This window comes from Diabrotica virgifera, chromosome 8 (assembly GCF_917563875.1).
Source record: "Diabrotica virgifera virgifera chromosome 8, PGI_DIABVI_V3a".
In the NCBI taxonomy this organism is placed as follows: Eukaryota; Metazoa; Arthropoda; class Insecta; order Coleoptera; family Chrysomelidae; genus Diabrotica; species Diabrotica virgifera.
This window is the reverse complement of record NC_065450.1, coordinates 149,026,746-149,040,175: the sequence shown is the minus strand read 5'-3', so window position 1 is coordinate 149,040,175 and position 13,430 is coordinate 149,026,746. Positions and strand designations below refer to the sequence as shown.

The 13,430-nt window shown below is 31.0% G+C and overlaps 2 protein-coding genes across 4 annotated transcripts in view; one reads left to right on the top strand and one right to left on the bottom strand.

The window, feature by feature from the left end:
- LOC114331900 (orexin/Hypocretin receptor type 1-like) overlaps window positions 1–13,430 on the bottom strand; it is a 1,700,655-nt gene that overhangs the window by 752,461 nt on the left and 934,764 nt on the right. The gene's annotated exons all lie outside the window — the stretch shown is intronic.
- LOC114331896 (uncharacterized) overlaps window positions 1–13,430 on the top strand; it is an 86,408-nt gene that overhangs the window by 55,807 nt on the left and 17,171 nt on the right. For all 3 annotated transcript variants that reach the window (XM_028281585.2, XM_028281584.2, XM_028281586.2), the window contains 4 exons: window positions 5,169–5,288; window positions 6,554–6,655; window positions 6,708–6,872; window positions 10,907–11,142. In XM_028281585.2, the coding sequence (XP_028137386.1) occupies window positions 5,169–5,288; window positions 6,554–6,655; window positions 6,708–6,872; window positions 10,907–11,142 (623 nt within the window). The remainder of the gene's footprint in view (window positions 1–5,168; window positions 5,289–6,553; window positions 6,656–6,707; window positions 6,873–10,906; window positions 11,143–13,430) is intronic.

Here is a 13,430-nt window from a genome sequence, read left to right as displayed (position 1 = left end):
AGAACTTGCAAAATTGGTATTGTGTTAATACAAGCATGCTATTTAGGGTGGCAGTGAATAGAATTAAGATAGCTATGATGGTAACCAACGTTTTGAAAGGATATGGTATGTGGAGAAGAAGTAACGAAATAATTCCACTATTAGATACTAGGAGAAATTTATCAAATGACAGCATTCTAATAATAATTACAGTTTTGGAATGTACAAAGTGGATTTTGCAAAGTTTTGGAAATTTTCAATTTACACTTTAGACCGAACGGTTCGTCTGCAAAAAAAAGTAAATGATCATTTATTAAAAATTAATAGTTTTCAAGATTTTAGCAAAATGCGGGAGAAAGCAGAAATTTTTCGTTATTATCGGGATTTTTTCAATGTTTCGTCAAGAAATTTTGTCCGCAAACATCATATTCGGATTTAGGAGACCAAAATACATATATAATGAAAGAAATCAGAACTACCCCAAAACTTTCCTAGTCAAAACACAATTTTATTGAATTATAACCCCTAGACGATTTGAGCCATAATGTGACAAAGGGAAAATTATAGTTTTATTTTTTTAAGATTTTTCCATAGTATTTGTTAAATTTGAAGTAAAACGTTCCACAAAATAGTAGCATTAATATAGTTTACAATTTGAGGCCTTTTATGGCGCATTTTACTTCAAATTTAACAGATACTATGGAAACATCTTTAAAAATAAATCTATAATTTTATTTTCCATAAAAATTAACATACATTTTTTTGCCACGTAATATTCACATCAGATCTTTTGTAGCTGGAATATCGTGTGAGCCACTAATTTTTACCGGGTTTGGCGGATTTGTATTTTTTTAACTATATTACAGGCTGTCAAACTAACGTCAGAACGTGTATGTATCGAACTGTAAATTGGTGCCGAAATTTGTAATTATTACTGTAAGTACTAGTTATTAAAATTAGTTTTCGCTCAAATAGTGATTAATAACAATTGTGTTACGTGCTAATAATCAAGAACAAGCTGTAACTTCAGTCAGTAAGAGATGTTTTACTTGATAATCTTCCAACTTAAACACACTCAGTGTCAAACAATCAATAGTTTTTCACTGTTGCTATCCCGTCCCACCGGACGCCAACGGTTAGGCAACCAGTATTGCAGTGATGTATCCAAGGTTATCACTTATTTCCAGACATCCAAAGCGTAACATAAACAAATTCAAAACACTTTAGACTACATGACTAACAAATTAAATCAATGTTCCCCCACTCTTAGCATCACCATGTCTGGACCCAATTCTTCCAGTAATCTTACTAGTTCATATGCAACTGCTACTATGACTAAACAACGTCCGAAGTATCCCAAGAAGACCGAAGCAATTTCATAATTAGTTGTACGTCTCTATAATATCCAATGATTGTATATTCGATTTTTTTTTCTTCATAATTTTTACCTAATGTTATTTAACATTTAGAAATTAATTGTTGTAATAATTAGTTTTAAGTCCTTATTGTAATTAATTATTGCATAACTAATATTGTTTGTGTCAATGGCCATCGCTGCCGAGACACATAAATTAAAAAAAAACTATATTACATAAATATTTAAGTTGCCTATCATTTTGTTACCTTTTTAGGCTATTGATTATATGTTTAAAATAAGAGAGCTAAAAGGAACTACAACGTTTATGGGATTTTATTATCTCATATGGTCAATGGACCTCTAAATTTGAAAAACCCGCGGAGTGCTCCCATTTAAATAGGTGCGTTTTTGAGAAAGAGTCGAATTAGACCCTAGACACAGGGTGAATTATTCACCCTGTGTCTAGGTACTAATTCGCCCCTTTCTCAAAAACGTACCTATTTAAATAGTAGCACTCCGCGGGTTTTTCAAATTTAACTAATTATTAGGGTGAGTTCTATGCACTTTTAGTACAAACACGTCTACAGGAAAATTGTTTCAGGTTAAATTTACTATCAAAATATCACATTTTAAAGTCAAAAATATTTTTTTTCTTAAATATACTCGAAAGGATAACAAGAAAAAACACAAAAGAAAGCAATTTTGTGTTTTACCCCATAACTTTTTTCCATAGGGATATAGGTATAGGCATCGCTTTAGCGAAAAATAACTACCATCCTTCGTCCTTAAAATGACGTTTGATAAACGTCTCTAGGATTTACATTTTCCGAAATAGGATTTTTCAAAATTCGCCTCTTACAGAATTTTTGGGCCATTTTCCCCATTATTTCGCAAATATTGTTCTGTAACTTTTTTCTACGCATTTCTGGAGTAGAAAGAGAAGTCAATTACCTTTAAAATGGTCTATTGTATAAGCGTTGACTGATAAATTTACTGACTCCGTATTTATCAATCAAAGGTATAAGTTTGTACGTCTACTTTTAAGGAAGTTATGCTTTTTCAAGTTTTTATAATTTTATGATTTTTGATATTTTTTATGATTATTTTTAGAATTTTTCATTATGACTTTTTTCTTGTACATTCAGGTATATACATTGTGAAACGAAAAAAGCATATTTTCTCTACTTTAAAATGGTGTATGGCAAAAAATTCTAGGACTATTTTTAAACAAAATATCCGTAGGATGTCCATTTGAGAAAAATTTTAAAATTTATCATTTTTTTTAATTAGAAGAATATAATAACATATTATAACATAATTTTTAATTCCAGATAAATTGTCTTAATAACACTTTTCGATATTTTGAAATATGAAGCTACTTTACTCTTGAGCGATATTCATATTTTTTAACATACCTCGTACACTATTGACAAAACTTTATATCTGATGATTGCATCTTAGGTTTTAGACTATGCAAAGAATTTTATAAAGAATAACTTTTTTTCATAAAGTTAATAATAAAAAAGTTATCCATATGGTTCCAGCTTAGTGGGATCTATTGCATGTGTATGTAGTCCTGTCGCCAGGGGGGGTACAACGGCCTCGTTAATTCAGATGGAGTTACCCAAGTTTTTTTTATGTATTTTGACCCGTAGAACACGAATTTTTTGGGTAACAGTTGATCCGGATGTCGATAAGATTGTTATAGACCAAGAACTTGAGGAATCAAATAACAGCGATTTTTGGCAAAACAAAACAATATTTTGTATTTTTTGGGTCATTTTAAGCAAAAAATATTTCTACAAGTTTTTTAGTAGGATGCACAGTTTTCGAGATAAACGCGGTTGAACTTTCAAAAAATCGAAAAACTGCAATTTTTAAACCCGAATAACTTTTGATTAAAAAATAAAATAGCAATTCTGCTTAGCGCCTTTGAAAGTTCAAGTCAAATTATGTCGGTTTTGATTATTTGCATTGCTAAAAATTTATTGTGTTATTGTTAAACAAAGCTACAAACCACTAGTGCGTGAGTGATGTTTCTATGATTTCTCATTTAAAATCGAACGAGTAGGTAGAATAGGTACTAGTGCAATCAAGACTATTTCTACGTTACATGCGTTAAAACGCATGTAAAAGCACGGGAAACCCTACGTGTTTATAGCTTTGTTAAACAATAAAAAAATAAATTTTTACCAATGCAAATAATCAAAACCGATAAAATTTGACTTAAACTTTCAAATGCGGTAAGCAGACTTGCTATTTTATTTTTTAATCAAAAGTTATTCGGGTTCAAAAATTGCAATTTTTCGATTTTTTTAAAGTTCAACCGCGTTTATCTCGAAAACTGTGCATCCTACGAAAAAACTTGTAGAAATATTTTTTACTTAAAATGGCCCAAAAAATACAAAATATTGTTTTGTTTTGCCAAAAATCGCTGTTATTTGATTCCTCAAGTTCTTGGTCTATAACAATCTTATCGACATCCGGATCAACTGTTACCCAAAAAATTCGTGTTCTACGGGTCAAAATACATAAAAAAAACTTGAGTAAGTCCATCTGAATTAACGAGGCCGTTGTACCCCCCCTGGCGACAGGACTAATGTGACATTTTGAAAAAGCAAATCTTGTTTAAAAATAGTCCTAGAATTTTTTACAATACACAGTTTTAACGTAAATAAAATAAGTTTTCTTTTTTATTGCACAATGTGTATACCTTAATATACAATAAAAAAAGGTTTTTGTTATTTAATGGCATAGACATTAGTCATTCAGCCAGATGCAATCAAGAATATACAATCCTATCCCTAATACAAAATTAAACAGAATCAATATACTAATACAATAAATAACAGAATACAATAATAATACAATAAAAAACAATGATGGATTTCTGATAAAGTGATATAATATTTATGATAAAAGGATGCAAATCTGAACATAAATCATAAAAAATATAAAAAAAGTTATAATGAGAAATTTAAAAACAATCGTAAAATGTATCAAAAATCATTAAAAGCATAAAATTTGGAAAAACCATATCTTGCTTAAAAACAGTCACACAACCTTTTACTATAGACCATTTTAAAGATAATTGACTTTGCTTCCTATTAAATGTATCATAGGTCACTTTATACCTAAAGGTGCGTAGAAAAAGTTACCGAATAATCTTTGCGAAGTAACAATGAAAATGTCCCAAAATCGCTGTGAGTGGCTAATTTTTGAAAAATCATAATTTGAAAATTATAAATAATAGAGACTTATACCAACGTCACTTTAAAGAAAAAAGGTGGAAATTTTTTTCTGGGAAGCAATGCCTATACCTATATCCCCATTGAAAAATTTTTGGGACAAAAACAAAATTGCTATCTTTCGTGTTTTTTCTTGCTTTTCTTTTGAATATATTTTTGTGAAAAAAATATTTTTAACTTTAAAATGTGATATTTCTATAGTAAATTAAACCTAAAACAATTTTCCTGTAGACATGTTTGCACCAAATTTGCATAGAACTCACCCTAATTCGCCCTGTGCCTAGGGACTAATTCACACTTTTCTCTAAAAAGCACCCCTTTAAATGGTAGCACTCCGCGGTTTTTTCATACTGAGAGGTCCATTGACTATACGAAACAATAAAACCGCGTTAACGTTGTAGTTCCTTTCTAAAATACATAATCAATAGCCTATTTGTACTAATAATAATAAGAAAATAACAAGTAAAATTTTGCAAAATAAATAAAGATATTTATTTTTTATTGTTTAAAAATATTAAACAATCCGAAATAAAAGTCCAGTAAGTCTAAAAACACCCGGTCTAATATTTATTCATTATTTTTAGATAATCCAGAAAGTGGTCAGACTCAAAACACGTGGGAAAACTCTACGTCCATTAAACTTGCCTCGTCTAAACACGAAGGAGGTTTAGGTCAACAACTAGAGCTACTGAAGAAAGAAACAGGTAATAGTCAAGTCGCAACATAAGGGGTCCCGTGGGAAATTCTAGGTCGCCGTGATTTGATGGTGGTATTATAGGTTTTTTGGGCCGTTGATAATAACAACATAATTGTTTATTCGCCGAAAAGATGCTATATCTTATGCTATAAGATCTGCTTCAAAGGAACTTAATTTAGCGTCATCTAAAATAATATATTTTTTTTTGTTCGAGTGTCATATTCGATATGGTCTTCTTTTTTGGGTTCTATGAGTAGTACAGCAGCCCAATTAGATGTTACTTTAAATTACAAAAAAGAGCAATAAGACATCTGTTTTTCCTCAGAAGAACAATACACTGCAGACGTTACTGCAAAGATGACGGAATTTTAACCTTTTATCCTTTTATATTTTAGAAACTGTTTGCTTAATTCGTAAACACCTGCATGTCTTTCCAGCAAGACCTGATCATGACTACTCCACCAGAAATTCAACTTTTGATGTCCATTTACCGATCCCGTTCTCTGATTTAGTAAAGAAATCTATATTATATTCCACAAAAAACCTGTACAACCATATCCGTCTACAACTCAAAGCTGCAACACATCTTCAAGTTCCGTAAAATGACAAAAGTCCATCTATCTAAAAGACGTATTATTCAGTAGAAGAGTTTCTCAATACAATGAAGCATAATAAAGAAAAAAATAGATAAAAGAATAAAAATAGATAATAAAGAAAAATATGATTTTAATGTTAACTTTTGTCAAAAGGTACATTTGACTATTCTGCAAAAAATATTATTTATCTTTTTCTTCTTTTTATGCAATCCACTAATGGATGTTCGCGATCACGTTTGACCATTTTTCTCTATCCCTTGCAGTATGTATTAGATCTCCTATGTTTCTTAGTCCTTTCCATTGTTTGACATTACGGAGTCATGACATTTTCTTCCTATCCACTCCTCTTCTTCCTTCGATCTTTCCTTCAATTAAGGTTTGCAGAACCTGGTATCTTTCATTTCTAATTAGGTGCCCCAGGTATGCCGTTTTTCTCTGTTTAATTAAAGTTTAATTGTGCATAGCAGTTGTCGTTCTGTACTAATTCTTCTCAGGATTCCTTCATTTGTTATTCTGCGGTCCAGGGAGCTTTAAGGATCCGTCGATAGATCCACATCTCAAATGCCTCTAGCTTATTCATTGTGTTTATTTAACATAAATTTATCAGACGGTTTATTTATCAAATATAGGTTACTTATTATATATCAGACGTTCTAAAATAAATTTATTTTTCCAGACCTAGCATCATTAGAAAGCTGTGAGAAACAAAGTGAATCTTCCAGAAAACCAAAATTAATTAAAAACGAGTTGTCTAGTGCTCGGTCTGAGAAATCTAAAGGTTTGGTTATCTTTATGAAAAAAGGCACGATAACTAATTATAATCTTTTTAGAATTTACTTCGTTAGATCCCACCGAGAAACCTAGGGCATTAAATAATCTTGATCTCTCACTTACTTCCCTAAGTGAAAAACAGCTTATTAACTTGGGAACTTCCTTAAAAGAATTTCTTAACACACAACCAGCGAGGACGAAAGATTCAGGAGAAAGACAAAGAGGTAACAATTATAATTTTACTATTTTAGGGCCAAAATTATAGAATAAATTCATTTTCTCGAGAAGTGGTATTTAAATTTTCTCTAAATATATTTTCTATTGATTTCTTTGTATTAGTTAAACCTCATTGAGTGTTTTTAGCATTAGTGAATATTTTTTTTCAAGCGTGTTGAACATTAATTAAAAAAAACCAGGATGATAATCCTAAGACTCTTTTTATTTCTAATATCCCTTAGATTTATCGTATCTTTCTTCTTTTGTTCCTATTTGTTTCGAATATTGGCGATCATTCTGGCTGTTATTATTTTATTAACTGATGTTTTAAATATATTAGTTGTTGTTATTGAGAACCATTTTCTCAGGTTCTTTAACCCTGATATTTTTCTTTTTCCTTTACCTCGCTTTCCTAATACTTTGCCTTGGAGGATTATTTATAGTAATCTCTATTTAGTGCCTTTCTCATTATGTGTCCAACATATTTTAACTTTCTCTTTTTAATTCTAAACATCATTTCTCTTTCTTGTCTCATTCTTCGTAGTACGGTCTAGTTGGTTATCTTGTCCGTCCATGATATCCTTAGGATTCGCATGTATATTCACATCTCAAAGGCTTCAAGATTTTTCCCCATCGCTTCAGTGAGTGTCCAGGATTCAACATCGTACTACAATATTGAGAATATATAACATCGTAGGAGCCTTACTTTTATCTCCAGTTTAAATTTGTGGCTTTTAAAGAGTTTGGCCATGTTGTTGAAGGCATTCCTAGCCTTCTCTATTCTACATTTTACTTCTTGTGAGTGATCCTATTCTTCATTTACTATTGTTCCAAGATAGGTATACTGTTTTACTCGGTCCAGTGGTGTATTCTTGATAAGGAGTTGTACCTCTCTAACGTTATTTTTGCTGATGACCATAAATTTAGTTTTTGATTTACTTGTAGTCCAAATCTTTCACTTACTTCATTTACTTTGTTTATGAGTTGCTGTAAACTGTTCAAACTGTCTGCAAAAATAATACAGTAGAACCCGCTTATTAGAGTACCGGTTATAGGAATATCCCGGTTTATGGAATATAAATTCGAGGCCACGAAAGTTTCCATTTACTCCTTAATAAATTTATCTGTTTATTGGAATACGTATTAATAAAATAATACCGCTTATTAGAATATTTTTCAGGTCGACGAATAAATTTTTACCTACAATTTCCTAAAAATTTAAATTGTCTTGTATTATGGTTTCCCGCCAAGGGCCTCGACGGCATATAGTGCTGTTTTATATTAGGGTTGTCAGGTAATAAATATTTTATTACACTCGGGTGCAAAATTAACCGGACACCTTAAAAATGGGTAGTTTTTGATGTCTCGCAATTCCTAAACCTGTTGTCCGATTTGAGTGATTTTTTAATACGTTATAGCCTTATTCTTCAACAATATCGTTCCGATAATATTGTTGCTAAACAGGTAAATTTTCATTGTATACCGGGTGTACCAATGAAGCTGTGTTTTTTTCTAAAATTTCGCATCGCCTTGTGGAGTATTCTAACATTTACAAAATACTCAAATTTAAACCCAAATATAGCCTCATGTTTTCTCAACATTCTGTTTTTTGAGTCATTCGCTTATGTTGGACCGTTAAAAAGTTAGGTACTTTAACAGTTAGCCATGTTTTTTATCAAAACAGTATGTTTTTAAATAAGCATGGCAAACTTTATGGAGTTATTCTACATGAGAAAATAATGACAGTTTGCTTTATAAACCTATGTCCGCAAATGCTTAATTTCTAAGATAGAGGGTGTTGAAATTATACTTATTTAAAAAGACCCTGTATTGAGGAAAAAGCTGGCTAGTTGTTAAAGTAGCTAACTTTTTTATGGTCCAATGTACGCGAATGAACCAAAAAGCAAAATGTTTGGAAAACATGAGGCTGTAGTTAGATTTCAATTTCAGTATTTTGTAAATGCTAGAATATTCCACAGGGTGATGCGAAGTTTAAGAAAAAAACACAGTTTCATTGGTACACCTCGTATACAATGAAAATTTACCTGTTTAGCAACAATATTATTAAAACAGTATTGTTAACGAATAAGGCTATAACATATTAAAAAATCACTTAAATCGGACCACAGGTTTAGGAATTGCGGGACATCAAAAATTACCCATTTTTAAGGTGTCCGGTTAATTTTGCACCCGAGTGTAGTTTGTTATGAGTACCAATTCAATCGGTCGCCGACAAATTCACATTTTCAGGTCATAAAATAATTTCCTTTGTGTACAAACTGTACATATTGCCACCCACTTGCCTGTTATAAAATTTTTAAAAAACAGTTCGCCCATCTTAATCGCTTGTAATGTTATAAGATAAGACGTTTTCTGAATGGCCAAACCAATGTAAATTTTCCTAATTTTTATAATTTAGATTTAGAGCAACAAGTAACTAGTATTTTATGTAATAAAAAAACAAGCTACAATTACCGATTACTTTTCAAGACTAAATAAGTAATTTTTTTATATGTATTTCAATACGAAAATATTTACATAATCTATATTTTGCATAAATTTCGTATTAATTACTGTATGCATCCACATAATATACTTAATGTAATTAGGTCTTTTAATAAATAAGTTACGCTATTGTATTATTGACATAAAAATATCTAAAACCATATGCATACATATTAACATGGTATGCACTATTATTGCGACCAGCAACCAATGATCGGTTATTAGAATATCCCGGTTATAAGAATATTTTTGCTTGGCACGAAGGCTATTCCAATAAGCGGGTTCGACTGTAGTGTTGTCTGCGTAGCGAATGTTGTTTAGACGTTCTCCAATTTAGAAGTATTCCATGTTCGCAATTTTCCAAGGCCTCTATAAATATTTTCTCTGAATATAGGTTAAATAATATAGGTGAAAGTATAAATCCTTGTCTGCCTCGCAGAATCTGAATCGCTTCTGTCGGTTCATCTTGAAGATTTGTTCTATTGTGGCTGATTGGTTCCAGTATAAATTTCATATTATAGGCCGGTCTTTATCATCCATTTGGGCTTTTGTTAGAACATCCATCATTTTTCGGTGTTGAACTGTATATCAAATGCTTTTTTTTGGTAGTCCACACAGCAGGTGTAAATATCACAAGTCATATCTCTGCATCAGTGGAATAATACCTGTAGACTAAACAGTACATCTCTCGTCCCTACCCTTTTCATGAATCCAAACTGTGTGTCTTGTATTCTTTCTTCGCATAGCTTGTATACTGTGAGATATGTATAATTTTAACAAAAAGTTTTAATATTTGGCTCATTAGACTTATTAGCCTATATTCTACGCACTTTTTTGCTCCCCGTTTCTTTGGTAACGTAATAAATTCTGAAAGTAGCTAATCTTTTGGAGTATTGCCCGTGTCATAGTGATATATTATTGAAGATTTTACATAGTATTCTTAAAGATTAATTACCAAGAAGTTTAAGAAATTCAGACTGTACTCCGTCTGGCCCTGGAGCTTTCCCTTCTTTTAGTGATATTATGGCTGCTCTTATTTCTGTTATCAGTATATTTGGTCCTGTTTCCGTATATATTGGGTACTGGTACCCCCTCTCATCCTCTCATCAAACAATAAATTTCGTATGTAATTTTTTGAGGTATTGTCAATACTCACTTTTTCCAGATTATTTCTCCATTGTTTTTAACAAGTTTACTTACTCTTCTGTTTTTACATTTGCCTGTAATTCCGCTTACCTTCATATGCACGTTGAAGTCGTCGTATTTTCTTTGTAGAATTTCTATTTCTTGGAATTTTTTCTTCAGTTCTTTTGTTTGGCTTCTTTGAAATTTTTTTGCATCTCTCGTTATAATGTTTTATACATGTAGTTATCGTTCTTGTTTTTCCTTCTTTCTTCAGTTAGCTGCAGAATCTCTGTCGTCATCCATGTCTTATTCTTACCTTCTTCATTTTTCATAAAATTGTTTTTAATGTCGTCTATCGTTTTATTATTCGCATATCGTTTAATTTGTCGTACCTTACTTGTACACATTTCAGAGTCATCTTCTACTAAAGTAACACAAAATATTGTAAAAATTAACACAAGCATTAAAAAAGAAATCATTAAGCCCAATATCGATGGAGATCTAGTGGTATCAAGCACTAAAAAAATTGCAAGTAGTATGAAGACTATCCCAAGTAGTGACAAGATCATAAGTAAAAAGATATTAGATGAAGCTATAATTTTTTTTAAAGAAAAGCATGGGCCAGTAAATGATGCCACTGATTTAAAGGTAATTAATAATAGTCTTAGTATAAATTATTTAGGCAGTAAAATTTACTTTAGGCAGTAATATTTAATGTTAGGTACTCCAAATGATTTTGGTGCAGATATTTTGGTGTATTTGCTGACAAATACACCAAAAATAAATAAAAAATAGTCTGATAAAAACTAAATATTGAGATTAACTTTTAAAGGGATAAATAACCTGTATTTTCGATCAAATCAATGAACAAAAACAGAAGTCGAGGATATCACAACAAAAATTGCCAAACTCAAATGAAGCCTCGTAGGCCGTACTGCTAGAAAATGTGAATATGTATACTGCTGGACACAAAACTGTTGTATGGTGAGGGGCAAAATGATTGAATAAATTCATTTTTTCGTTAATTGAAGATTCTGTAGAAATATCCCGGAACAGGTTGATTTCTATTTTTAAATTGTGATTTTTTGGCATAAATGGCATACTAGGAACGTAATCCATCTGAGCATGATGACGTAATCGATAATTTTTTTAATGAGAATAGCGGGTGTGTGATAGTTCATTTGAAAGTATATTCAATTCTCTTTTCATTGATGTAAACATTACCATAATTATTTATATAGGGTGGCCAAAAAATAATTTTTGAATTAAATTAATTCACACAAAAAGAAGAAATGTAAGAAATTTGTTTAATTCAGACAACATTTTACTGTTGTCAGAAAACAGAAAAAAATAATTATCTGATAAATATTGCTTTTCGCTTAACAAATTGCAAAGAGGCAGTTGGGTGGCAGCTTTAACATTGAATTTAAGCGAAAAATAATGTTTAATTTTTTTTTTGTTTTCTCTGACAGTAGAAAAAAGAATGTGTGTGTACTTTGTACGCACGTAAGAAGTTATTCTTCTATTATATAATTTCAACGAAGTAAATATACTTAACAGGTTATTTGTATTTTATTTAAATATTAAACTAACTTTCTTTTCTACCACTTTAAAAAAAATTATTAAAACAACCAAAAATTAAATAAAAATATGAATCGTCCAGGATTGGAACCTGCGACCGGTGCGACCTTCCAATCACTGACCCAACGCTCTACCAACTACGCCACAGAGCTTCTCTAACTGACACGTAAGTTTCGGATATAATTACACAACACGGTGACAAATAGACATATAAAAATGTTATATCTACATAATATTTTATTATATTACTATAGAGAAAGACAAATCCAAAAATTATAATAAATAATACATTTACTAAAAACACTAATGTATTCTTTTAATGACTTATTTGCGCTGATACACATACATACATACCTATCTTGAAAGATTAGCAACGAACTATTACTGTCTGTGTGCGCATGCGCGCAAATGTATGAAATTTTACTCTCAATCGCATCGCGCCTAAAGAAGAATAACTTCAAAAATGTATTTTGGATTAAATAAACGATATACTTAACTGAATTGATTTAATTCAAAAGTTATTTTTTTTTGACCACCCTGTATAAATATTTATGGTAATGTTTATATTATTGAAAAGAGAATAGAATAACCTTTCATATGAACTATCACGCGACTCCTATTCTCATTTAAAAAAATTATCGATTACGTCATCACTCTCAGATGCCTGACGTCACTAGTATGAAATATATGCCAAAAAATCATAATTCAAAAACAAAAATCGACCTGTTTTTGAATATTTCTCAAAAATCTCCCATTCTCTAAAAAATGAATTTATTCCATAATTTTGCCCCTCTCTGTATATAAAGTTCTTTCTTGAGTGTCATTTCATAAAGTTTAATAGTTTTATTCCACCACATTAAAAAAAATTAATAAAATAATGTTCCATTTATGCCCGGTTGCACCAACAGATCTTAGGCTTATCGAGAATATCATAAGAATTAATATAATATAATTATAATATATTACAATAAAAATACCATAATGTAATATAGTCCGTCTAGAAAGTATCCGGAAAAAAGAAAGCAGAATTATAATTTTACGGTATTTATTTCTATCACTTGAAATGTAAAATTTCAACAAATAATTCATCTCATTTACTTATACAACCTCCATTTAAATCTAAACACTTAACTAAACGTCCAGGTACACCCGAAACACGGAAGGATAGACACACATATGGATTTATAGTAACGAAAAAAGATGCTACATACTCTCAGCTCCTGGATGGGGTGGAGAAGGCCGTTGGTGACACGCAGGCAAAGGGGGCTATCCAGAGCCTGCGTAGCACTAGGGAGGAGGGGTTATTAATAACTCTGGACAAAGACCAAGAGGCAGTTACGGCCATAAAAAACGCC